A 24,837-nucleotide genomic window follows, 5' to 3' on the forward strand; every position below is an offset into this window, starting at 1 on the left:
ACACTGCCAGCTCTCGCCCACTCTGGCTGGGGTATTTCTGTCTGTACAGTGTGTGTAAAAACAGTCCTTTTCCTGCTGAAGCTCGATAAAAAAAAAGTACACAGAGGAAATGTGCTTTATAAATACGATGTATTTTTAGCTAGGGGGACAACGACGACACTGAATATTGCTTTACACGTGTCCTGGACAGTGAGAGTTACGCTTCATTCACGTTGTGTCCGAGCCCTGCCAAGTGACGTGATGGGGCTGCTCCTAAGATTTGGGCTTCTGCTCAACTTTTCTGGTAACTCTCTGCCCTAGATGGCACTCAGGGTTTACTGTGGCAACAGAGGGGTTCTGGTGGCAAGGGTACTTGATTAGTTCCTCTCAGTTCACATGGGCGAGCAAATATTTTTGAGTGCTTTTTCAAATAATGAGTGCATGCTCCGTACTCTTTTTGTGTTTGCTTTCTGGTGTTCAATATAGTTTCCAATGAGCAACATACAAGAACTATGGGTTTGAATGGTATTTCAGCCACAGAAGATGAGCATTAAACTGGCAGGTCCTCCTGAAAGCCCAGGCTCTGACAAAACATTGGTAGAGCAAAACTGGAACCGACAGCTAAGACTTCTGCGTGCTGGGTATTAACTGCACGTCAGAGCCAAAAGATTCCAAAACTGTGATGCTGAAAAACTTAACTCAGATGTTGCCCCACCGAAAGGCTCTGTAGCCCTTTACTTTCTGATTCAAAGTTCTCACATCTTCTATATTTGTGGCTCCATCTATCACTCAGACAGCCACTTTTTTCACAAAGACAAGCATTTAGTCCAAGCTGGGTGAGGCTGAGTCTTCCTCCACTTCAGGGTCCTGGGAGGCAGCTATGGGGCACCTTCTGTGCATCCAAATATTCTCCATAAGGACTGATGTCCTCTCAAAGAGTGGCTGCAGCTATCCATTTCTTTTAATTCAGAGGCAGAAAAGGTGACTGTGCCTCCCCTTCAGTAAACCAGACCGAGCAGAGGGCAAGGTATGAACACTGGATGAGTGCCCCAGCACACTTCAGGATACGTGGCCATTAATGGGATGCCCATGATGTTGTAAGGTGTCATAACAAGGCTTCTGAATTTCCATTTCAGATCCTTGGCGGAGCGGAGACACAGTTATTTCTCTGTATGTCCAGAACAAGCACAATCTTAATGGCTGCTGGCAGGTCATGCGGGGTGTTTTTCTGGGGATTCAGAGCTGGGCTTCCCCTTTCTGGGCGAGCGTGCTGACCACCCGGCTATAGCATAAAAAGGAGGGGGAGATGGGATTGGGCCTCTTGCCCCTTCTCCTCTGCTACATGTCTTTGAGAAGAAAGCGCAAGGTCTGCTCAATTCTTTGAAAGGGCAGTGGTGCCCATTTTTAGACAATGGGGTGTTGATCCCAAAATAAATTGGGGTGACTACACTCAACCCACTCCTCAGTGTTTTCTGAGTGTTGCTTTAATATAGAGTCAGAAAAAAAAGTAACTATCTAACCACAAATTTCTTGTAATGCTAATTGGCTATGACCCAATCTTAACAGTATCTGAAGTTCCAATAATAATGTCTGATATGAACAGATAATATAGGTATGACTATTTTATTTTATTTTAATTTTATTTTATTTTATGTTAAGTTATTTTTTGACAGAATGGGGAAAGAAAAATGTGGAGAGAAGCCAGTGGAGATATAAAGCAGGATATGAAATACAAACAGACAAAAAAGAGACTCAGTGAAGAGGAAAGGGAAGAGGTAAAGAGAAAAACTAGGGCAGAGGAGAGCCTCCAAACTCAACTGTATTTGGATGCTCCTAGAGAAGCATTCCCTATGGCTGACAATTTATTTGGAGTGTTTCTGTGATGGTGCCTAGTTTGGTTTATGCATTCAAGTTTACGGTAGCTTGAGGATACTGGCTGACGAGCAGGAGGAGCTGAGGCTGTGCGCAGCTCAGCACCCTGCTTGGTTGGGATCCAACACCTCATGCAACGCCGCTTCCCCTGCATGCCCTACAGAGCCTCCAGGTCCAACAAGGACAAGCCACCCGGGGCTGGGCAGGAGGAGAGGGGCTCACAGCTCTGCCGCCACATCACGAGAGTGCCCATGAACTCATTTTAGTAGGGCTGACCCACAGAAAATGTACTTTCTCTTCCTGCCTGATTGCTTCACAGGTGAGAAAGGAGTGCTGGAAGGTGCTAGGAAGTAGTTCTCTGTTTCTTTTTAACTTCTCAAACAAGAGTTTCAGAACATGTTACATGTTTTTCAATCTGGTATCAAACGCCTTGTTTTGCTCCCCACTGTGCAACTCTTTTGCAGGGTGTGTTTAGCAGGCGACTTTAGAGGGCGTGATTTTGTATCCCTCGCTGTGCTGCTGAAACAAGGATAGTAACAGCAAGGCAAGAGCAGAAGTGTGCTGCAAAGCTGGCCGAGCTCTGATGGTGACGATATAGTGTGAGGATGAGGAAACGTTTCTTAGGCTGTGCCAGTCGCAAGGCTGTGCCACCTGGAAGCCGGGCAGGAATTCCTCTGACCTCCATGACTTCCCTCCTGCGTAGTTTCAGAGCTGATGTTGGTTTGAGGGGTATGAGGACAGGATAGGGGCATCTCTCCAGATGAACGGTACTTGGGTTAAAGCCCTGCTGGGATGGGCTTTGGGCAGGTCTGCGACTCACACAGAGTCCCACTGGGGTCGTGCAGACTCACGATTTACTTGAACAACCTTTGTAGGAAACCCCTCCGGAAGCACTTGGGGTGCTGGCAGGCCCGGGGACGACCGGGCACCCACCACCGCTGCTTGCAGGAGAGCCTGGCGCCTCTCAGCCCCGGGCTGCTCCATGAGGCACCCACACCTCTCCGCTTGCAGAAGGGCGATGGGGAGAAGCGAAGCCCCTGGCAGGGGGAGACCAGACGGTTTCTAAATCACGCTGCATCCCGGGGCTCCCTGCCAGGGAAACGAAGCGGGATCCCCGTTGGGAGCTGGGGTCTAACCCGTGCAGGTGCAGCGGGGCAACCTGGGCCGTTTAAAATCCGGCACTGTGGCGGTTACGGGAAATGGTGAGAGTAAGGGAGAAGGGCGGGGGGAGGGGGAAATCCCCAAATCCCTCAGCAAGAGCTGAAACTCGTGAACTCATCTAACCGGAGCGCCCCGGCCCCGCTGGTTTCGAACGGGACACTTCCTCTCGCCGCTCCCCGGAGCATTCAGCTCCGCCACACCACGCCGCCGGGACCGGCCTTATACGGCGCTGCGGAAAGAGGCAGCGGAGCTGCGCCCGCCCCGCCGGGGAGCGCCGCCTCCTCCGGCCGCGCCGCGCACGCCGGGACCGGCCCTGCCGAGCCCAGTCGCGCCGCCGCTGACCGGGCCCCGGTCCCGCTGGCAGGATGCAGGTGAGCAGCGGGGGGTACCCCCGCGCATCCAGGCCGTGTGTGACCGGTGCTGCGGCGGGAGCCCAGCCGGGCGGCCAGGCGGGGCCGGGCAGCACGCCTGGCCGCAGCCGCCGGGGCGGGCGGGCGGCCTCCGGCCCCGCCGGCAGCCACGGGCCGCCCTCCCCGGCGGAGCCCCACGGTGGGGGCCGCCCAGTTTCATCCCCGTTTCCCGATGGAGGGGGGTATGCGTCTGTCATGTGGCGGTTTTGTTATGAAGCTCCGTGTCTTGGTTTTGTGGTGGTTTGTCGGTTTTGTTTTTTTCACGTACGGTGTTTGTTTGGCTGCTGTAGTAAGCAGGTGGACGGGTGGGTGTTAGAAGCACTTCAGTGTGTTGATAAACGACAGTAGATGCTGTGAAATGCTGTGTTGAGGGGAAAAATGACCACAGTCCAAAAGAAAAAAAGAAAACCTGGCCAGCGATTTGCTACTTCTTGGTTTTTATGTTTGGGTTTTTTTTTTGATTTAGGGTTTTGGGTTTTTTTTGGTAGTCCAGAAGTATTGTGTTTTGGTCTAGAGATGGGATACAGTCTTGAACAGACCTAGTGTAAGATATATTGGTACAAGCCACAGCAAAGCAGTAGATGTTGTATTCAGTTTTCAAAGTGAACTTAAGTCAAGACAGCAAGGAACCAAAACTGGCCTGTGAGTCCTTACCGCTGACTTTTCAGGCATTTAAAAAAATAGAATCACTGTTTAACTTGGAAGAACTTTTACTGAGCTTCTGAACAGTACATGGGTGCCTGTTGGCCTTGTTTGTCATGGTTATTGCAACTATTTCAAAGTGTGGTGGTTTCGTGTGGCTTTTTTAACTTTTAGGAACAGCCTAGGCATAGATTTAGATCTGATTCCCTAGCAATGAGCTTGTCTGGCAGAGATTGTGCTTGCTTTTCTCTAAGCACTGTGTAGTCACACTGGCTTGAATCTACCAAGGAGACTCCCATATATTGTGAATGCCCCATGCCTGGAAATGTTCAAGGCCAGACTGAAAGAGGCTTTGAACAGCCTGTTCTAGTGCAAGGTGTCCCTGCCTGTGGCAGAGAGTTTGGAACTAGATGATTTTTAAGGTCCCTTCCAACCCAAACCATTCTGTCGTTCTATGATACCCAGATTTAGGTCCGTACAGCTGGTGCCTCTGTCTTCTCACCACTACTTCCCAATGCAGTGACTACTGATTTGGTGGCCTGTTGCTCTGCTGAGGCTCTGTATGTGACCGTTGTGGCCAGCATGCTTCTCTGTCACCCAGTTGCTTTCCTCTCCTTTCTTTTCACCTTGTGAGAGCTGCAGTGATGTTTACGACACTTCAGACTTTTGTGCTCTACCAAGACCTTCTGTATGCGCTGTGAGTGGAATGGAGTAAAGCCACTCTGCAGGGTACTGGTCTGGGACCGCAAAAAAGCCTCAGCATCAGGAGAATGCACGCTGTCACTTTCTGGCACCATCTTGACAGTTACCAATTTAGCAGTGTGCTGTGTCTCTAGAAAAGCTTGCCTGTGTTAACTTCTGAAAGTGGCAACGTTCTCATTGAATGCGCTTCATCAGTTTCTTTTTCTTTTCTAGGACCCAAACAAAGACACAGAGTGGAATGACATCCTGCGCAAGAAAGGCATCCTTCCTCCAAAGGAAAACCTGGAGGAAAAGGAGCGCGCAAAGGAAGAGGAGCAGTTTGCCATCCTTCAGAAGTCTCTTGGTGAGTGACCAGGCCAACTCAGGCAGCAGCAGCAGCACACATCTTGAAATGGCTCCTGCGGGGGAAGCCTGTACAAAGAAACCGCCAGCAGTAATGCTTATATGCCTGTAAAGCAATGTGTCCTTTTCCAAGCCTATAAGGGGTACCAAAGCTTCTTCTCATATAGGGTGATCATCTGTTAACAGTACCAAACAAATATATTCCCGAACACATGGATTCTTCCAGCGCAGGAAAGCTTTGTTCTTGATGTCAGCTCCATTTTTTTATAGAAGTAAATGTTCGAAAACTGAAATAAGAACAGTGCGAAGGGACTCTGCCATGTGAATGTGCAAGTAAAAGTATCTCATGACGTTACCTGTTGTGCGCTTCCTCTGTTGTTCAGGCATCCCTGCTGTGTTGTGTGTCTTAAGTATGTCTTTGCTGCAGCCACCAGTCTTGAAGGTTAGCTCAGGTACTCATGTGCTAGTCCAGGCAGCCTTCAGCTCCGAATCCTTTACCTCATTGTCTTTCCATCTGTGTCTAAAGTACATAATATTTTCTGCAAATCCAGTGGCAATAATACTTCAGAAAAACTATGTTTCCCGTAGTTAATCTGTCTTTAAAGTAAATAAATTCTCTTGGACTGATAAAGGCTGATGAGTTTTAATCCTGGAATGAGTTTTTTTTCTGATTTGTTATTTCTTCCATTCTAGTGAAAACCTATGAGGACATGACTCTGGAAGAGCTAGAAGAGAATGAAGATGAATTTAATGAGGAAGATGAGAAAGCTATTGAAATGTACAGGTCAGAGCAGCAGGCAGAATTTGGCTTTAATGAAAATTGGAGGTTTTTTCTTTTATACACTTAGATATTGCTGGAGAAAGGAAGGATGATGTTAGGCCCGATAATAGAAAAGTGGGTTGTGTTTCTGGTCTCGTAGAGCTTCTAAGTGTATTTAATAGGATAACTGGGTTTAAATTCAGTGTCCTTTATCTACAACCTACTTTTGCAGAGATAATGCGCACCTGCTGAGTGCATGGCTGGGGATTCTGAGGGCTTTGAAAATCACCTCCAAGATTTCTCAGTTTTTGCATGAATGAGATTAAGATGCTGCAGATTTACATAATTACGGTGTTTTGGTTTTCCATTGTCTCTTTATCTGTACCATCTCTCATGATTTTTGCCATTTAGCTTGGTAGTGTAGCATCTGCAGAAGAAATGTCTGAGGGGCAGAAATGAGGAAAAAAAATAGTGAAACGTAATTGTACTTCTTGCATGTTGATGGTTTTAACTTGTGATGCAAATGTAAGAGCATCTATTGACTATGTCAACTTGCTGTTGTTGCTCTGGGGTTTGAAGAAGTTTGTAATGTCCCTTTGAAGTCTAGGTTTCAACCAGCTCATTTAAGTGTTGTTCTGTCCAAAATGCATCTATTCTCAAGATCTCTTTCCTGTTCCTTGCTGTTCAGGCAGCAAAGGTTGGCAGAAATGAAAGCAGCTCAAATGAAGAATAAATTTGGGGAAGTTTTGGAGATTTCTGGAAAAGATTATGTTCAAGAGGTTACGAAAGCTGGAAAAGGTATATGGGTAGTCCTGCACCTCTACAAACAAGGGTAAGAAATTTTTTTTTAACCTTTAAACCTTTCACTGTCAATAGCTGAAAATACTCTGGACAAATGGGTAGTTTTAGTAGAAGTTAAGGAACTGATTCTGGAGTTCTAAGAAATGAAAAATTGCGTTAGCAATTTCATTACTGTTACCTCAAGACTGCTGACCTTGGCTCTAAAATGATGTTACCCTGAAGTGGTTTGTTTTTTTTATATATCTATACAGCACAGTGTGACTTGTACCATACAGCTACCATAGAGGTAGCTGCAGTCACTGAAATACTGAGCTTTGGAAAGTATTCTGGATAAAGTGTGAGAGGCTGTGTATTGGAAGGTTCACTGTGTGTCTGTAACCTGGTTTCTAGATGCATAAAAATGGAGTGAGCAAGGTTTATGGTCCTGTCAGCACGATGGAAAAACTTGACAAAAAGATCTGATAAGTTGCCAGAATTTTCTGGAAAGGGTTAGATGTACTTGACTTCGGTCAGTGTTTCTAATTGCCTCACAGGTGTTCATTGTCATTTGCATACTTTCTTCCAGGAGCTGCTATTCTTTCTATTTCGCCCTTGCTCATGCAGTTTCTAAATATTGTATCTAAATAAATGCAGTTTCTAAATATTGTCTCTTCATAAACCAATTTCTCTGTGTGATAGAAGGGAAGGTTGTATTGCTGGTATCTTAAAACATGCCCCCCACGACCACCACACCCTGCCACCCCCCAAAAAAAACGCAAACCAAAACATCTGCAAAAACACCCTCCTAAACCTGTAGTGATGCTGATTTCATTTGAATGCTGGAATACTGGACAACAAAAGTATTCAGAAGTTGCTTCTGGTATGTTTGTTTTTGTGTAGATGCTGCTCACTGACCACTTCTGACCTTTCTTCTGGAGCACGTTATTATCTAATTTGGCTTTTACTTCTATTTTTATGTGTCTCTGTTGCTGTTCTTTACAGAATTCCGCTCTGTGCCTTAATAAATCAACATATGAGTGGGCTTGCAAGGAAGTTCAGAGATGTGAAATTCATCAAAGCTATCTCTACCACCTGCATTCCCAACTACCCTGATAAGAACCTGCCTACGATATTTGTCTACCTGGAGGGAGACATCAAAGCTCAGTTCATTGGACCTTTGGTGTTTGGTGGCATGAACTTGACAAGAGATGGTGAGTGTCTGTATCTCCTGTTTTTCCAAAGAAAAAGCAAAATTGCTTTGTTGGGAATGAGAAATGAGGATTAGAAGGAGAAGGGAGGTACTAAAAATTATATTAGAGGGTTTTTTTGCAGCCTTATGGCTCAGTAACATGTGCTTAAGGCTATCTTGTAGAAGCAGTGAATGGCTGAGTTGGCCAACATACAGATATTTATTTTTTGTGTGCATGCAAGTGTTTGCACCCTGTATCTTGTGAAACAGACTTTCCTTAATATATTAAAAGGGCATGTAGTACCTACACATTTTTGGGGGGCTTTTGTTACTGACTGACCCTGCTCCCAATTACCTGATAATTCATTCACTTGATAACTGATGCTTCCCTTTTACATTGTAGAGCCTCTTGTTTCATTTTCAAGCCAGTGGCATATATTTGTCTGCTTTACCTTCCTGACACACAGGCTCTGCTCCTCGTTAACCTTTAAAGAGAGCCTGTCTGTTTGTCCAAATTGGGCTGCTAGCCTGAAATTCGGCTGCTTCCTTTTTCTCTTAGTGTCTCCTGGAGCTGGCAGCACGTTAAGCTCCTGCCTCCGTGGCTCAGGGGACACAGGGCTCTGTGGGGAGAGGCTATTACCTGTCCTGGAGGCTGTGGTTTTCTGTAGGCTGTTTCTTCTTGCACATCTTAGCAGGCTGGGGGTTGTGCAGCCTCATCAGTGTGATGTGCTTTGGGAGGTGAGGGTGGTGGGGTGGTGATGTGGGTCTTGCAGAGCGCCATGGCTCTTCGGTAAAAGTTGCTGTTTGGAGGTGGTTGGTCGGGGATGGTCCTACAGCAGTGCTTGAAGACCAGAGATCAGCAGTGAAAAGGGCTCTTTTGGAAAGCAAATGCAACTCGGATGTAACCTGGTGGATTTTTACTTTAGTTAAAAGGATGCTTATCAACTTTCTGAGTAGGCATATTGGTCCAGGTGCCTTCAAGCTTTTTCAAGGTCAGACTTTAAAGGCATCTTTATCTGAAGTGAACCACAGATAAGCAGCATTTCAAGGTCCCTGCTGAATGATGTCACTGCCCATACTGGGATAGGATGCAAAGAGCTTTTTTTACTAAAACCCTGAAGTTTACAGAATATCTTGAGTGTGTGCTGTAGACAACGCTCTCCTGCCTTGAACTGTCCGAAGGGGAAGAGCTCACAGATGAGATTGCTAATTTGAGAACAACTAACTCTAACTACAGTGGTTGCCTAATTATGCACTGAAGTGAGTGGTGTACCAGAACCTACAGTTAGCTTTCTCCCATTTTTAGCACATAAATAATTGATTTTGGAGGGGTCTGAAGGTAACTGAGCTGGCTTAATCTGGCATTACGGAAAGCTGGGTGCTGAAATTCTGCACTTCCTTTTGTTTCTTCCTTCCTTCTCCCCTAAGCCTAGGTGACTTCCACTGGAAATTAAAGGAAGTGTGAGGCTGTATTTGTTACTCTGCAATGTCTGAAGGAAATTAGATTTAAGGATAGAGTTGCCAGCAGGACTAGGAGAAAGGATTCAACTGAATGTGTTGTATTGACTTTCTACCACTTCTGGGAAGCAATCCAATTTGAGCCTATATAGTAATAGGCCTGCTACTGATGGTGGAGTCTCTCTTAAAGTCTTGCTAAGGAACTAATAATCAGTGCAGGGCATAGTGGGAAAGGAGTGAATTGTGTTTATAAAGTACGTCCCTGAAAAATACCTGTAATTTAGATGTGTAAATGGAATTGCTACAGACTTTTTGCCCCTCGGCAAATCTATTCCCCACCTCTTCTGACTGTGATGGACTTGATAGACGATGCAAACAGCTGTAACACGTGACCAGTGTTCCTTCACCAGCACTAAACGTGCAAACTTGTTTTCTACCCTTATGTGGTTAGAAGGAGGTAGGATTCACTTTCACCAGGAGGGCTGCCTCATCTAAAGCTGCTGCTCTGAGTCAATTGCCTCTTTTACACTCCTGGTTGTAGAGGAAGCAGAGATGCCACTGGTGGGCTGCAGAGCAGTACCCTGAGCTTTGAGCCAGTGACTGTGAAGGGAGGGCTTGGCTGGAGCAGCTGCTGGAGACAGGGCAGAGGCTGGGACCTGGGGGTGGAAGAGGAGGCATAGATCAGGGCCCTGGTTTTGTTGTTGTTGGTAAGAAGTCAGTTGGGGAAGAGCGAGTGGGCTCTTTCCAGTTTGCTTCCTTGCATTCATGGCTGTCTTGTTTTGCCCTTCACAGAGTTGGAGTGGAAGATTTCAGAGTCGGGTGCCATCAAGACAGACCTCGAGGAGAACCCCAGGAAGCAGATCCAGGACCAGCTCATGTCCTCAATCAGGGCATGTGTCCCAGCCAGGGGGGAGAGTGACTCAGAGGATGACTAACTCCTGCTTCGGCATCAAGATTGATGCTGTACACTTGCAGCCAGTGTTCCCACCTAGAGCACTGGAGACGCTCATCAAGATCTTGCTGAGCCCCAGAAGGGTAGTGTTTCAAGAGAGCCATTTATCTAGAAACTTCTAGAAACAAAAAAGAGTCTTTTTTTAAAAAAACAAACAAACAAACCAAACTTACTGCAGCTTCACTTAAGATCCTGAAAGACATTTTATATTATGAAGCCTGAGTAAATCTTACTCAAAGTTTTAAAATATAGACGTCAGTAGAAACAGAGGTCTCTTGTTATTTTCTTAGTGAATTGCTGACTTCTTTTAAAAATTGGAAATATGACGTGGCCTTAAGTGCACTGACTTTGACAAGCTTAACTTGTGTAAATCAAATCTAAATAGCTGGTCTTAAACAATTGGTTATAGCACTTAGTTGGGGGTTCTCTTGGCTCGTCATGCAAAGATGTCGGACAGCCTGGACTGTGTGGAAAGCTAGGGGAGGTGACCCTTGAGGTGTGTACCACTGAAGGTGACGTGTGGCCCTTTGCAGAGGCGTGCTGGCAGGGGGGCCAGCATGAGACTGTGAGACGGGACCTCAAACATCTTGAGAGACCCCTTGGTGACAGCCAGCATCTCCTGGGACCTGCTGAGTTAAGAATCCCCTTTCATTTAGCAGCAGTATTTTGCCTTTCACAGGGGCTGAGCTTACTGCACCAGCTTATCTGCTAATTGGGAAAGAAAATTCAAGATGGTGGTGCAAGAGTGTGGAATTGCTGACTTCTTCCACAAACTCAGAAGTCTGATGCATTATACTATACTAGTGCTCTTGGCAAAAGAGAGGGAAAATTATGTTTTTGAAGACCTGACATCTTTCTGTATTAAAGCCTTCCATCTTCTAGGTACAGTAATAGTAATTGGAGACTTAGAAGAGAATGAACTGAAATACCACCTTAATTATAGATCTGCTGACACTCACAGCTGCTTGCTTATTTTGGGTTGGATTTAATGTCCACCTACACTTTCAATTTGTCTGTTCTTGGGTTAACAAGCTCCAAGAGCTTTTGCTAACAAGGTTACCCCAAGGACATTTTGTTCTATTGCTGATGGATTCTGTGGGTGGATGGTACAGAATGCAATGCTCAATAAGCAGCAAATTTTATTCTAGTTTTGTATTAGTTCATAGCTACTTTTAAGCATGTTTCCTGCACTCTGTCTCTCCAGTCAAATCAGTGTGTAGTTCAAACAACAAATAACTGTTCCTTAAACTTGGGGGGAAGTTTTAAGATCCTGGTGGAGAGTTTCCTCTTTGAGATCCAAATGGTGACTTGAGTGTCATTTAAGTCTCTTTGATTTCTCTTTTTGTGTTTTTGACAAAATAGCGAAAATGCTAACACTGAACAAGTGAGCCAAATGCAGCAGGATACAAGTTGATAAATACTGTATATTGTTGTACATACCACCACACTTCTCTTGACACTGGACTATCAAAAAATGCAATGAGACCTGATGCTTTTCTGTACTTATCTACATGTTCTTACAATCGAGGAAGAGGACAACTCTTTCTCTGCTTAGAAACCTGCTTATTTTGCTTATGTCTTACTTGTCCTCATTTAACTGTGCTTTGGAGTGACCTCTGAGGGTGTGGACTGGATTCCTTTTGGAGGAAACTGTCTAGAGGAGCAGCTCCACAAAGAATATTTGGTCCAAAGACCTAGCCCAATGCTAGCCTGAAACAAGGCCCTCTGAAATCTGTGTAAAGTGAGTGTTATATCCTTAGCCTCTCCCTCCAGATCTGCTGCTGCTAAGCTGTCTGAATTGCTGATGCAGGCACAGCTGCCGTACTCTTCTCAACTTGTTTTTAATTTAAAGTTTATCAGACCTTCTAGGAAGGGGAGGTGGAATCTGCAATCCGTCTTGTATTGCTGGTGTGACAACTTAAATTTGAAATCTGATTTTGAAAGTAGGCAACACTTGGGATATTTTTTTTCTTCTGTTATTCCCTCTTATTGTCTCCTGCTTCAGTGCCTCTATGGAGGCCCTACGTTGCAGCTGCCCTTTCACTGTCTTCTACATCATTGATTCATGGACTACAGCAGGAGACAAGCTCAAAGCAGGATGACCACTGCATTTGGATAGGATTGCTTAGGGGTCTGTCCTGTGAGGATCTTGGAACATCTAGGGATGAAGAGTCCTCAAATTGTCCCAGTGCTTGACTGGCTCCCTCTGTCCTTTATGTCCTACACAGGTCAGCCCAGGCAGCAAGACCTTGAGCTAGAATTACTAGAGCCAGAAGAATCTGGCCAGAGCTTGATCCAAAGCTTGTTCTTCAATCAGGAGAATCAGTGTTTCAAAGACAGACAGGCATCCCTAGGATAGTAACCATAGACCTACTAGAGATAGCTAATCAACAGAGAAAGCTGAAGGACAGAGTGCCTCTTTTGACCAGACCATACCGTTTGCAAGGACCTTAGCCAGTGGCTCCCAGCTTAGAGTAAGTGGCTTGAACTCCCTTCTGGAAGAGGGATGCACAAGCTCTTTACTCTAGAAACTCAAAAGCTTCCTGCTTGTTCCTGTCCACACTGACACAGTGATTCTTGTTCCCTAATCTGCAAAGTAAGCCATTTCTAGATGGGATAGTGTCCCCTCACCAGAAAGGCTCATACCTGGTGAATGAGGCACTACCCTGCTGCAGGTGTGAGCCCATCAGGCAGAAGTGAGAATGAAACTGAATTGCTGATGCCTTTGGTATGTGATGCAATAAACCCTTAGATAAATAAAAGGTTAAAAGATGGGACTCTGGATTGTTTCCATAAAAGCTTTCTCCTGCAGCAGGATCTTAAAAGAAAACCAAAGGTGCCTTCTCGCTTTGTACGGAGTCCAATGGGTTGTGTGGGCTCTGGGACCACCAAGAGGACTGGGGTCTCAAAGGGGACTGGGGCTGTGTTTGGGCATCTTGTTGACCCAGGCTGCTTGGCTGTGGTGAACCAGATACCCCATGCCTATGAAAGATATGGCACACCCAGGGAGTAGTTATGGCTTTCTTCCAGGAGGCCTGCCGAGGAGATTTACCCAGGAGATGAGGTGGGGGAGAGAGAGATGGCCTCTTCTTCCAGCCTGCTCTCTGCTGTCAGGGCTACAGCAGGGGCTGCCTTGCCATTTAAAAGGCAGCATTGAGCAATGTATAACAATTCAGGAGAAATGGAGATGGCATTTGACTTGTACTGTCTTTTATGCTGAGCTGCTTAATGTGTTGATGCACTGGGGGAATGTTGTTTGAGGATGCCATGCTGAAAGAGGTGGAGGCGAGAATAACCGAAAACCAGAAGAGGGTGAATGTTCTGCCTGGCTGCTGAGGCCCATGTGGAGCATCATTTGAAACGTTCTCTATGCTTCTTGGTATTTGCCTAAGTGGGAAAATAGTTTCTTGTAGTCTTACTCTCTTTCTTGCCAATCATATTGCACTGCTCAAGGCCTTTTGTAGAAATTAGGTCTCTGCAGGAAATGGATAATGAGATCTGTTTAACCTTTTGGTACAGGACCAGCTATGGAAGCATGCGGTTGAGGGGAATGAGCTTTAGCTTAAGAGGAAACCGGTTGCTAAATAGCAAACCCAAACAGCCAATTAAATATACATAGCACAATGAGGTAATATAATGTGAGAAAATGTAATGGGAGAACATAACCAGAGAGCCTGAACTCTCATTTGCCAAGATCTGGTGCACTGTTGCTAAATGCACTATCAGTATTTTTGCAGCCTGTCAACAAGTGGTGTCAGATCAATGCTCCCTTCTCACTGGTGTGAGAAGGGTCTTTCTGTCAGCCGTCATGGGAGGAATGAGAGTCAGAGATCCTGTAAACAGTGTTGAGGCTTGTGTGAGTTACTATCCTGTGTACTGCTGTGAGAGCATCCCTGACTCATCCCATGCCGCAGCGGTGCCAGCAGGTGAGGGGAGAAAAAAGCAACTCAGGACCATAGACGGGGCAGATGATTTGCCGTTAGTGGACAGTCATTCTGAAGTTTTTTGTGTGAGATGTAAGTGAACCACTAGTAATAAAAAGAGTTTTCTTCATGGTGCAGGTCTGAAGTCTGCTGCTTACCTGGGTTATGTGAACAGTCACATTAGGTTCACAGCAGGCTGCCCTGATCCAGGTAAGTCACCGCTCTGATTTTCCTTTTCCCAAATCTGCTTGCACCCACAATCTGCACTCATCAAACCTTGTCAAACCTGGAGGCTAACAATCTACATCCATTTCACAGGCAGAGAGAGCTAGGTGTCATGGAAGCAGGGCAAGGCCATGGAGGGGCAAGTTAAGCTGCCAGTTCATAGAATCATAGTTCTGCAGGTACTTAATCCAACGTAGGCAGGAGTGTCCGCAGGGCTCCCATTTCAGGAGGTGAAATGAAGGACTTTCTTTTGAGTACCTGTGCCCATCACCTCCCTTCCCAAATATGCTCAGGTGGCTATTTGGTTGGCCTTATTGCGGAGTGTAGTTTAACTTAAATGAGATGATACACAATGAGAAAGCTGGGTGTGTGCTTCCAGCTCTGCTGGATTGGGGTACAGAATAAACACCCAACATTAAGGCCATAAGTTAACATGCCATCTGAATACAAACATTCATCTTTTATAGAGTTCATGGAGAATAGCTCTGATCTACAGCTATTCCCATGAAAGTTAAGGTGTACTTTTTATTCCTGTATTATAGACTCAAATTCACAATAGTTTATCATTATTCTCTGGAAATCTAGGGAAGTTTTCTATTTCACAGACTGTGTAGCAATGGGAAATGAGACTTCTAATAGAAACCTCAGTAAGTTAGTTTGGACTAGCTCTTGTTTTGTGAAGGGGGTAAAAAAAAGCATCATTATATGAACCTTGTGCTGCGTTTTGTTGGGATCAGATCATGTCTAAAGAAACTTTGCTCTCACTGAGATCAAAGGGGAATGCTTTTCCTTCTCCAGTCTTTTAAATCACTACATTGCTAAAACTAATCTATTCCCTGTCAATTGTTTGGAAGGCAGTTGAACTCATTTCTCATTACAGCCTGTTATAAATCACTCCTTATTTCAATCTCATTTAGCTAATTCAGTCATCAAAGGATTGCAGGAGACAAATTATTTTATTGATGCATTTAGCTCTTCACAGAATTATAAAAAGTATTGAACTTCTTAGGTCTATCTATTTGCAGATGGCTCTTGTGATGCAGGGAAAGGCTTCATTCCCTCCCTTGGAAGACAGGCTATTAGAAAATCCAAGCAGTAAGAGACTCTCTAGGCTTGCATGGGAGATTGATGAAGAGTCTGATTTGTTTTCATATAACGTGTTAAAACTTTCATCTCTTGACACCATGCCAAATTTTTCAGGACTTCACGAGATTAATTTTAATTTATAGAGCTGACTGAAGGAATTGAGGTCTGATAAAAAATGACAGGAAAAATATCAAGTAATTCTGAGGTTGTTTCTGTTTGACACTTCAAATGTTAAATAAGCAAGGAATTATATAAGCTAAGGCAGAACAGTCCATGTAACAGATGTTAATGGACAATTAATGAGACGAATATAATTATGCATATTTGTAAGCCTCTAGTTCAATATATTTGCTACAAGAAGTCATATTTCTTCCAGTATATTGAACAGCTTAAACACAAAGGTGCTTCTTGTGGTGGCAAAAGTTAGAGCCCTTGCCAGCAAGAGCAAGTCTTCAATTTTCCAGACAGCCATTGCCTACCCTGAAGTGACACTGACTCCTGCTATGGCATGTGTCACCCTGATCCCACTCCCCTAAATATCCATGGGAATACTTTCATTTACAAGGAGAGCAGCGGAGCCAACTTTTCTTTTTGCCTGATTGCAGTATATCCTTCTGTGAAATAGTACAGACTGTCTGGGGGTGTTGGGAAACTTCATTAATTATCTGCCTATATGCAGATGATTTCTGTTATGTAAAGCTGAAAGCAGGAGTGTCCTGGATCCTTCGAGTTGGCTGTCACTTTCTATAGTTTAGTTGTTCCTGGCCTCAGGTGGTTAGAGGAGTGTTTGTGAGGGCCACCTCCATGGCAGGAGAAGACCAGCAATAGACACTTGCAAAGACTGATCTCTGCCACAACACCAAGGCGTCGACTATTTTCTTTAGCAAGAAAGCACTGGTGGTAAAAAGATCCAAATTTGTCGGGATGAAGCAAAACCAGGAGAATATGCAAATGTGGAGTGGGGTTTCCCATCTGGTAACGTCCCCAAACTTCTTCAACTGAGATGCATTCACTCCAATTACATCTAGCTAGCAAATGTAATAGTGCTGGGGAATGGGATGGGAGCCAGATCCTGTGTGGTGAACCAAGTCCAGACCAAAGGGTTGATCCTGGAAGTGCTTGAAGAAGTTTCTTCTTGTCGTCTTTCTCCTCTTGAGAAGAGAGGGAGAACCTCAGAGACAGTGGAAGAGATGAAGGGCAACAGACGCAGGCAGATAAAAAAGGGCTCAGATGAGAGGCTTAAATGAGAAGTCTGTCCATTGCTAGAGAAGGGTAGAGGTGAAGAAGACAATAAAAGAGAGCTCCCATTATGAGGAAGCTGCAGGGATGTTTGGTGCTGGAGCACACTAGGAGAAGCACTGTTCTCAAAGGATGGACTTCACATGTGTAGATGGAGTTCGCACTGAAGATAGCAGAGCGGATGAGAGCATTAAATCACAAATCAAATGGAGAACAGTGTGTAGGAAGAAACAAGTCAGATAAGCATGGATGCACTGATCTATGGAGAGATGTTAGGGGATAGACTGCAAGTAAGTGCCACTCTTAAAGAAAGCAGTAATCAGGCAAGTTTTCACTGAGAAAATCAATTGGTAAAAAAAAATTCATACCTAATTCAAGCCAGGAAAAGACACTGCTGTAGTATTTGCATACTAATAAGCTGTCTTTAGCATAAGCTCAGCAAAAGCTATGAATCTTTTAGGTGAGAGGAGCTGTTTATATCCAGTTTTACAAGACATGTTGAGCACTGGTGACATCATGTCATCTGGCGTATGTTACAGATCCAGCCCAGCTGATAAGATGGGTTTTCTCTCTCCCTTAAGATGTCAAATGTTACTTTCCCTTTAATTGCACTACATCGATGTTTTCAAACTACTGCCATGTGCATTTGCATTGTATTATAAATGAGATACCAGAGCAATTTTAAAAATATTTCCGTAACAATGCCATCACTGGCTTCAGTAGCAGTTCCACTTTGAATGTAGATGTAAAAAAGAGAGGAAGAGAGAGAAAACATCTCTTTGTCCTTTTGTTGACTAGTAGCTGATACTCGAGGCCTTACAAGCTCAGGGTGCTCCTTATGACAAAATGGTGACGAAGAGCTTTGGTGGCATGTCTACAAAACAGACACCCCCGTCTTCCTCCTCTTCTGGTGGTAGGATAACCAGCAAACACACGGACATCCTCCTGGCTAAAACACTGACATGCTCCCATCACTCTGGGCATCAACCAGCGGGAAATCTGTAACATCAAATTCACATCAGCTGTAACTGTCACTCCGAGTCTGTGTGGAGCACATAGGATTTCCTTAGGAAGTCATTCAAGAAACCGAGCCCTGCCATATCCCCTGTGTTGTGCCCCGTGCACCTTGTTCTGAAATGCAGATAGTGCCCTGGCTCAGCTGGATACAGACACTACCTTTATTAGAAAGCAGGCAAAGAGAAATTGAGAGTTTTCTGCAGACTCAACTTCTTCATACAGGGCCCCCAAAAGGCCAAGTGATTTCCCACGCAGTGCGAAGGACCCTTTCGAGTAGGACACCTCCACGCAGTGACACAAAAGTCACATGCTCCCTGTCAGTGCTGGTGGATTTTACTCCATTACCCCATCAAATGGGAAACATATACAAACCAGAGCACAGCACACCCTGGTAATGGTGTGGCAGTCAGTGCAGATGGGATCCTCTCTGAGGGCAAGCAGCTGGTGGGGCTATGCAGGATGGGTGCTCAGGCCCACCAAGATCCTGGATGTGCTTGGAGTCACCAGCTATCATATCCCAGTCTTACTGGCAGTGAGGCAAAACCTTGCCTGGAGCAGAGCTGTCCGCCTGCGATTGTTAAAAAAATGTATGGAAGAAGGCAGCATAGTGTGGAAGTCCTGGAAATGGTCTAGATTTCATGGAGTATGAAGTGCCAGATCTTTCACAATCCCCCATGGGAGGACTCCCAGACTGCTGTGGCATACATTGTTCTGTGGTTTAGGGAGGACATGCTCGTGGACGTGTTGTGGAAGAGGGTTCAGCTGCTCTCTATGGCTGTGACAACTTTTCCTTACATAAACCCCATAGCTTTGCTGGGCCTCATATTCCCCACCAGTAAAATTCATATTTGTGTTTACTGACCGCATATTGGTGTTTCAGGGTTTTAATGATTTACATCTGCAGTGAGCTGTGAAACACTCTGAGGGCAACTGCTACACTAGGTTATTTGTCATCTTGTCTATTTGTCCATCTACACCAGATTTTCCCATACAGGAGTTCTCTGCTGTTGCCATACCTACTGTCCACCTGCATGGCTGTTGGCACTTGTAGACAGTCTGTGAGTAAATGCTGTGATTCCACTTGGTAAAGGCTTTTGTAGGACTTAGTTAGCCCTGATTTTCCACTATTTTACTGATTTCATTGTGATACAGCTGGCTTTTTTCATTAAATATACTTAATGAAGCACTTCACAAGATAAAAAGGAAACATTTGCTAGCCCAGAAAGCAGTTCAGAACTTGTTCTCACTGTTTAAGGACTGGAACAAGCCGATCCTATTGAGGAACACTTCTCCATTCAAGAGCTTGAAAACTGCTTCAAGCATGTTGGGAGTTTTCAGGAGGGGCAGGAAGGATGAGAAACTTCTGCAGTATCACGTCTCACCAGCACGCCAGGCACAAAGTAAATGCGATTGTGCACAAGATGGCAATGTTCTCCACAAAAAGGGGCTTTCCTTCCTTCCTTGCTGCAATCTGCCGGTGTACTTTTAGACACACTGCTTGTTTCAGTGCAATATCAATGGCAGCGCTTGAGATGCTAAATTCTGCTGCGTGCGGGGTTGGAGTCTCTGTGAATACATAGAGCGAGATGCGCACGCCGCCTGTGTGTTCCGATACATCTCAGTGCAGGCATGTGTAAATCTGTCCCACAGGTTTCTAACAGCTTTAGCTAACGCACCAGACGGCAGCTTGCTTCTCTTGTGTTCTGACCCGACTACTATTGCACACGAACATGGTGTCTCTATAGCACTAAGTTCGCCAGACTGTCTTTCGGGAAGAAAACAGCTGTCACCATGTTGGTCACGAATAGTTGGCCACACACACTTCTCATTCACCCATCACCGCGGCTTCAGGCATCTTGTCCAGAAAAACATCGCATCTACATGAGTCTCCGGAAAGAGCTTGGATCCAAATCCTGTAAAGGCTGAGGAATGGGCTCAGCCTTTCTGTGGCAGAGCAGGCCCATCCCCGTGTGTGAGATATGTGAAAGTCTTCACAGGACCGAAGTGTGCCAGTTCCCCTTTGTCGTCCCTGTCAGAGGTATGATCATTTCCATCCCTTTTTCTAGGGCGGTCTGTTTCTCTTTTGGAGAAACACCTACATAAATAGATGGCTTTTAGTGGGTGAGCTACATCAGTTAAGCGTTAGGACACTCATGATTTAGAGAGTAGAGAACACCCTGGACCAGAAGCAGTTACCTCTAGACTGAGAAAACTGTATCGAGTGAAGAAGCTGAGGGCTAATATCTGTCAGTGGTGTTAAAAAAGACCCAAAACCTTAAAACTCAAAAAGTTTGTATTGGATACTGCATTGATTTGAAAGAAGAATATTGATAAAATACTCACTGAATTTGATTATGCAAATAGATGAGAGTCCCTTCACAGACCTTGGACTTTCTGATCAGCCGCGGGAAAGCCTCTGGCTCGGCATTGCAGGTACCAGTCTGGGTGGTGGCTGCCACGCCAGCAGCCAGCCAGCCTGGGAAGAGGCATGAGAGCCCTTTCTCAGTCCCTGCGGACATCCGACCCTTTGGTAGCCAGTGCTACAGAGCAGCAGCACTCAGTCAGCCTCCTTGTAGCTGAGCCAAGTGTGAGGACGTTGCCACACAGCTGCCACCACCACCTCTTCCTGCCGCAGCTCTGTTTAGCTGTGTGGAGGCACTAGAGAGGGTTCTGTAGGAGAGCAGCAAAACTTGCCATCTCCACTAGTGAAAACTGATTTCTAGACTTGGTGAGGGCACCGTCTAGACATGGGTTTGTGTGTCGCCCAGTAACTGAGAGTCAAGCATCCCCCGCCTGAATGAACAGCAGTGCATAATCAGCTGAGGAGCTTTTCAGAGTCTATCACTCATTCAGCAGACTAGGAGGGATTTGTCCCAACTTCCTGCTATAGGTGGTGATCCAGCTCATCTCCATGGATTCACCTTCTCTATTCTTCTTGAAGACACATTTGTGCATTACAGTATAGCTTTGATACTTTGTTTACAGAGGAAGAAAACATCTAGGTTGACCTCCAGTTTTTTATGGCCAAAAACCCCTCTTAACCTCACTGTCAGGCGTGACGATGAGGAAAGCAATCTCAATCTGGACAGCTTACAAATCAGAGTTGGACTCCGGATGGACACGTTGAGAAATGGCCAAAGAGGACCTGCCTAGAACTGCTGGAGGACACAGCATCCAATATACCCATTAATAGCAAGAGTGTCAAGGTGGGCATCTCTCCTTGCATTCAAGGAGGATGTGTGGTCTCTCAAGTCTTAGCACAGTCTAATACTGTGCTTTGCAAAGCTATGGTGCTGTTCTATGAGATTTCAGGATCCTGTGTCTTAGTGGACAGTTTGTTGCTTGGAACGTGGATAGTCACTCAGAACGAAAAAATATTTTACCAAGTGATAAGTAAAGTTCCTGAAGATGGACTGGCCACTGGACAGTTTGCCCTCTCCTTCAGAGCCCTGCATGGTTGGATTCTGCAGTTTAGTTTCCTAAACTTAGTTTTCTAATCTGCAATAGGCACAATCCACAACTTACGCAGGGAACAGAAGGACTCTCTGGGAGCATGTGTACAGCATGGGTGTGCACAATGGGCCAGGAAATTTCTGGGTTTGGGTACATGCAGTGCCCATATGAGCTTACTGCCTGTGCCCATGGGCAGAGCACCCCGTACATCTCTATTGCTGTACGTGACTGTCATTCTGTTATTAGAACCTCCATAGAGCTTTTCAAACCTTAAATAACCCAGGCTCATAATCACTCTAGGAGGTAATTAAGCCACCCAGTTATCAACAGTGGAACTGAAATGTGGAGTTGGGATCTAGATTTTGGATGAGATATCATTTTCTTTTGCAGGCCAGGTCACAAAACATTAATACAAGCGGTGTGGACTAGGATTTCTGCTTCTGTCATGGCTCAGCATCAATACTTGAGTTGATGTTCAGGAAGCTCCAGTTTCCCAGCCCTGTTCTCGGAACATCTTCCTGTAAGACAGAATCCCAATGTACCTTGTTAGAAAAATGAACAGAATAGGATGTTTTAAAAAATCTAAACTATACCTAGAGCGTGGTAATTTGGAGAACATCACAAGCATGTTTCTGCGTCTTGATGCAATGCTAGTGTCTCTCTTTGTATCAGGTTTTTCCTAACCTGTGATGGACTGAACTTTTTTTTTTCTTTTTACCATGGCAACCTCACTATAGTGATTTCAGGGCTAGAGAGCTTTATATTTATCTTGACCAGCATGAAGAAGTCTGAGCCTCATTAACTGAGGAAGGTGGATGGATAGCATATGGAACACACCGCACAAGAGACAGCACTTCCCTTCCCAGGGTGACTGGGTCATTCGTATTATCTACACGAGCTGCAAGTTTCCTTTTGGAAATACTGAGTTGCTAACTGTTCTTTCTGTCCCAAGGGAAGAAAATCCAGACAGATGGCTTCAGACAAACCTTGCATCTTTAAGGGAAGATATCCTCCTGGAACAATAATTAATGCTGGTGGGATTTTTTTTTTTTTTTTGAGAAACTTGGAAAGAATTCAGCATCACCAGAGGGCATTAACACAGAGCCTAGCAGAGGACAGAGAAAGATAAAGAGGGGAAAAAATAGCTATCACAAAACAGTGATCCTATTAAAATGGCATTGAAGAATTCTATTAGTGCTCTTTGCCCCCTCGCCTGCCTGCCTTCGAAGATTCGAGGCAAAACACAAGTGCTTGTCAGTCAGACATAAGCCTGCTAATAATCTCTGCTAAGAGGTGACATTCACGCGTTGCAGAGGGACACACAGGACTCCGGGCTGACCACCTCAGGAGTCTGCGGGCAGAAAAGCTGCATCTGGTCGTGGTGCCAGTGTTCTGCACTGAAGGGAAAGGGATGGTGCAGCAGACGTAGGTATGGGCCGCTCACCCACCTGGAGGCCCAGCAGCTCTGCCTGTGTGAGCGGGGCTGAGCTGCTGGAAGAGTAGCAGCAGTACTGTGGCAGCGTTGTCTCCATGGGAGAGGAGGCTGGTGTTATGCAGACTTCACATCAGAACTCTGGAGTGCCAGGCAAGCAAAGTGGGCTTCATCCTCATGGCACCACTGCTGAAACACCCTGCTGTGCTGTTATCCAAGGGTCTTCGGTAAAACGTTGTCCATATTTATATACTGTTGTTTGAGCTTTGGATGTGTTGACTCTTATTCTTGGTCATGATCATTAGAAATACACAAGTATAGAGGGAAGAAAAGCTAGATCCCAAGCTGGTCTTTTCCAAAAAAACAGTAACTACTACCTTAGATGTGGTGCTTAGTTTGGTACTGTGTGCTATATGCCAGGGTTCCCCAAACCAGTGGTGATTTTGGGACCTGCGAAAACTGATACTGAAGATTGCACTCTACCTAAGATGACTGGGAAAATGCAAGACCTCTTTCCCCACTAGCAGCTAAACCTTCTTATTTTCACTTCCTGAACTTGTTCTGCTAGTATGTTTCAGCAAATGTCCGTTTGTGCAGGAGTATCTAGTGCACCGTGCACAGGATTAAGAATGTACTATTTTCTTAGCCATATTCAGAATAAGTTTTGATCTCTATCAATTTCTCTCTCTCCCAGTTTTTTTAATAAGAAAACATATTTGGATAGGGATCAAAGGGATAGTTTATTGCTCTTTGTAGAAGAGCAGATTCTGGTTTACGTTTGGAAATTACTAAATGTAGCACAGAAAACTCACACATCAGCTTGAACAAATATCTGTCTGCTTTACTCAGCAGAGATAATGTCTCAGCTGGAGTACTTTGTGTAGCGTTGGACGCCGCATTCTCAGAGAGATACGGACCAGCTGGAGTGAATCCAGAAGGGAGCTGCAGGAAGGATCAGAGGGCTGGAAATCACGACCTACCAGGAAGAATGACTGCATTGGGGCTTCTTTGCTTAAAGGAAAGAAGATTAAGGATGGGGGAAGGGAGAATGATAATATTCCTCAAATATGCAAAAGACTGCTGCTGAGAGAGGAAGAAAAATTTCTTCTCCCTGGTGGAAAGCAAAAGAAATAATGGGTTCAAATTGCAGCAAGGCTAACTGCAGTTAGGCACTATGAAAAACCTTTCTAACAGGAAGAAAAATGAAGCACTGGACAGGATTGTCTGAAGAGACACGTTACAGACACCATTGGAAGTCTTCAAAACCAAATTAAGCAGCTGTTCCTCTTGGGCAGAAGACAGGAACAGGTGACCTTGGGAGTTAAAGGGACTAGTATGACATTTTAGAAGAAAGTAATTCACCTAGAAATTCAGCTACTGGCAAGTGGAAAAATAAATTAATAAAGTTTTTATTAATGCTTTTCTACATCTTACAAAGTTTTAAAATCATCCTCTCAAGCTTCCTAAGATTTACTAGGTATGCCAGTATTAAAACATTAGAAGGTGACATAAAAATAGCAAAATGTAAAGGGGAAATGTTTATAGGTTTCAGTACTGGACTGCACTTGGCAGCTCTGAGCCGCTGACTTACCCAGGGGCATTTGGAGCAGTATCGCTCTCTGGAAAGCTCATCTCTTTCCAGATCACTCAAGTGAGGAAGGCAAATTTCCCTCCTGTCTTCTTCAGGGGGCCTGGTGCTGCCAAAGGTGGTTGGGAGAGTATCATAGGCGCAATCCAAGAAGGAGAATTTCACCTGCTTTAAATGAGGGCTGAGCACCGCGCTGGGTATGTAAGAGGATGGAAATGGAAAGAGACCATAGGAAGATTGCCAAGTTGGCCACTGCAGCTGAGAGGACACTGGCAAGCTTCCTCCCCTGCCTCTCTGCTGCGACCTCTCAATCACCCTTGGTACAGCCCTTGTAATGCTCTGCCAAATAGGATTATGCTTCGGCAGAGGGAGAATTTACACATTCCATAGGACCTGATGAAATACCAATTGATAAGGACACACTACAGTATTAACTGGAAAAAAAATCCATATATATTAGGGGCAAGGTGGGTGGCTGGGCTCCTGGAAAAGGAGAGTTACCTCCGCTGTTTTGCTGATTTTAAGCCCAGGCAGCCGTTGCCTGTGTGCAGGGAGTCCTTTCTCAAGCTTTGTGCTTGTTAGAATTTAATTGCTTGCTGATCGTGCTGCTGGCGAACTGGTGCAAAT

At 45.1% G+C, this 24,837-nt stretch overlaps 1 protein-coding gene across 1 annotated transcript; it reads left to right on the plus strand.

The window, feature by feature from the left end:
* Positions 1–3,377: 3,377 nt before the first annotated feature.
* PDCL3 (phosducin like 3) lies at positions 3,378–10,263 on the plus strand. Its single transcript, XM_086615798.1, has 6 exons — positions 3,378–3,662; positions 4,980–5,109; positions 5,802–5,892; positions 6,557–6,700; positions 7,651–7,859; positions 10,088–10,263. The coding sequence occupies exons 1-6, from the start codon at positions 3,378–3,380 to the stop codon at positions 10,228–10,230; spliced, it is 1,002 nt and encodes a 333-aa protein (XP_086471924.1). The 3' UTR covers positions 10,231–10,263.
* Positions 10,264–24,837: the final 14,574 nt, after the last annotated feature.

The sequence above is a fragment of the Tauraco erythrolophus genome, chromosome 1 (assembly GCF_009769465.1).
Source record: "Tauraco erythrolophus isolate bTauEry1 chromosome 1, bTauEry1.pri, whole genome shotgun sequence".
Lineage (NCBI taxonomy): Eukaryota > Metazoa > Chordata > Aves > Musophagiformes > Musophagidae > Tauraco > Tauraco erythrolophus.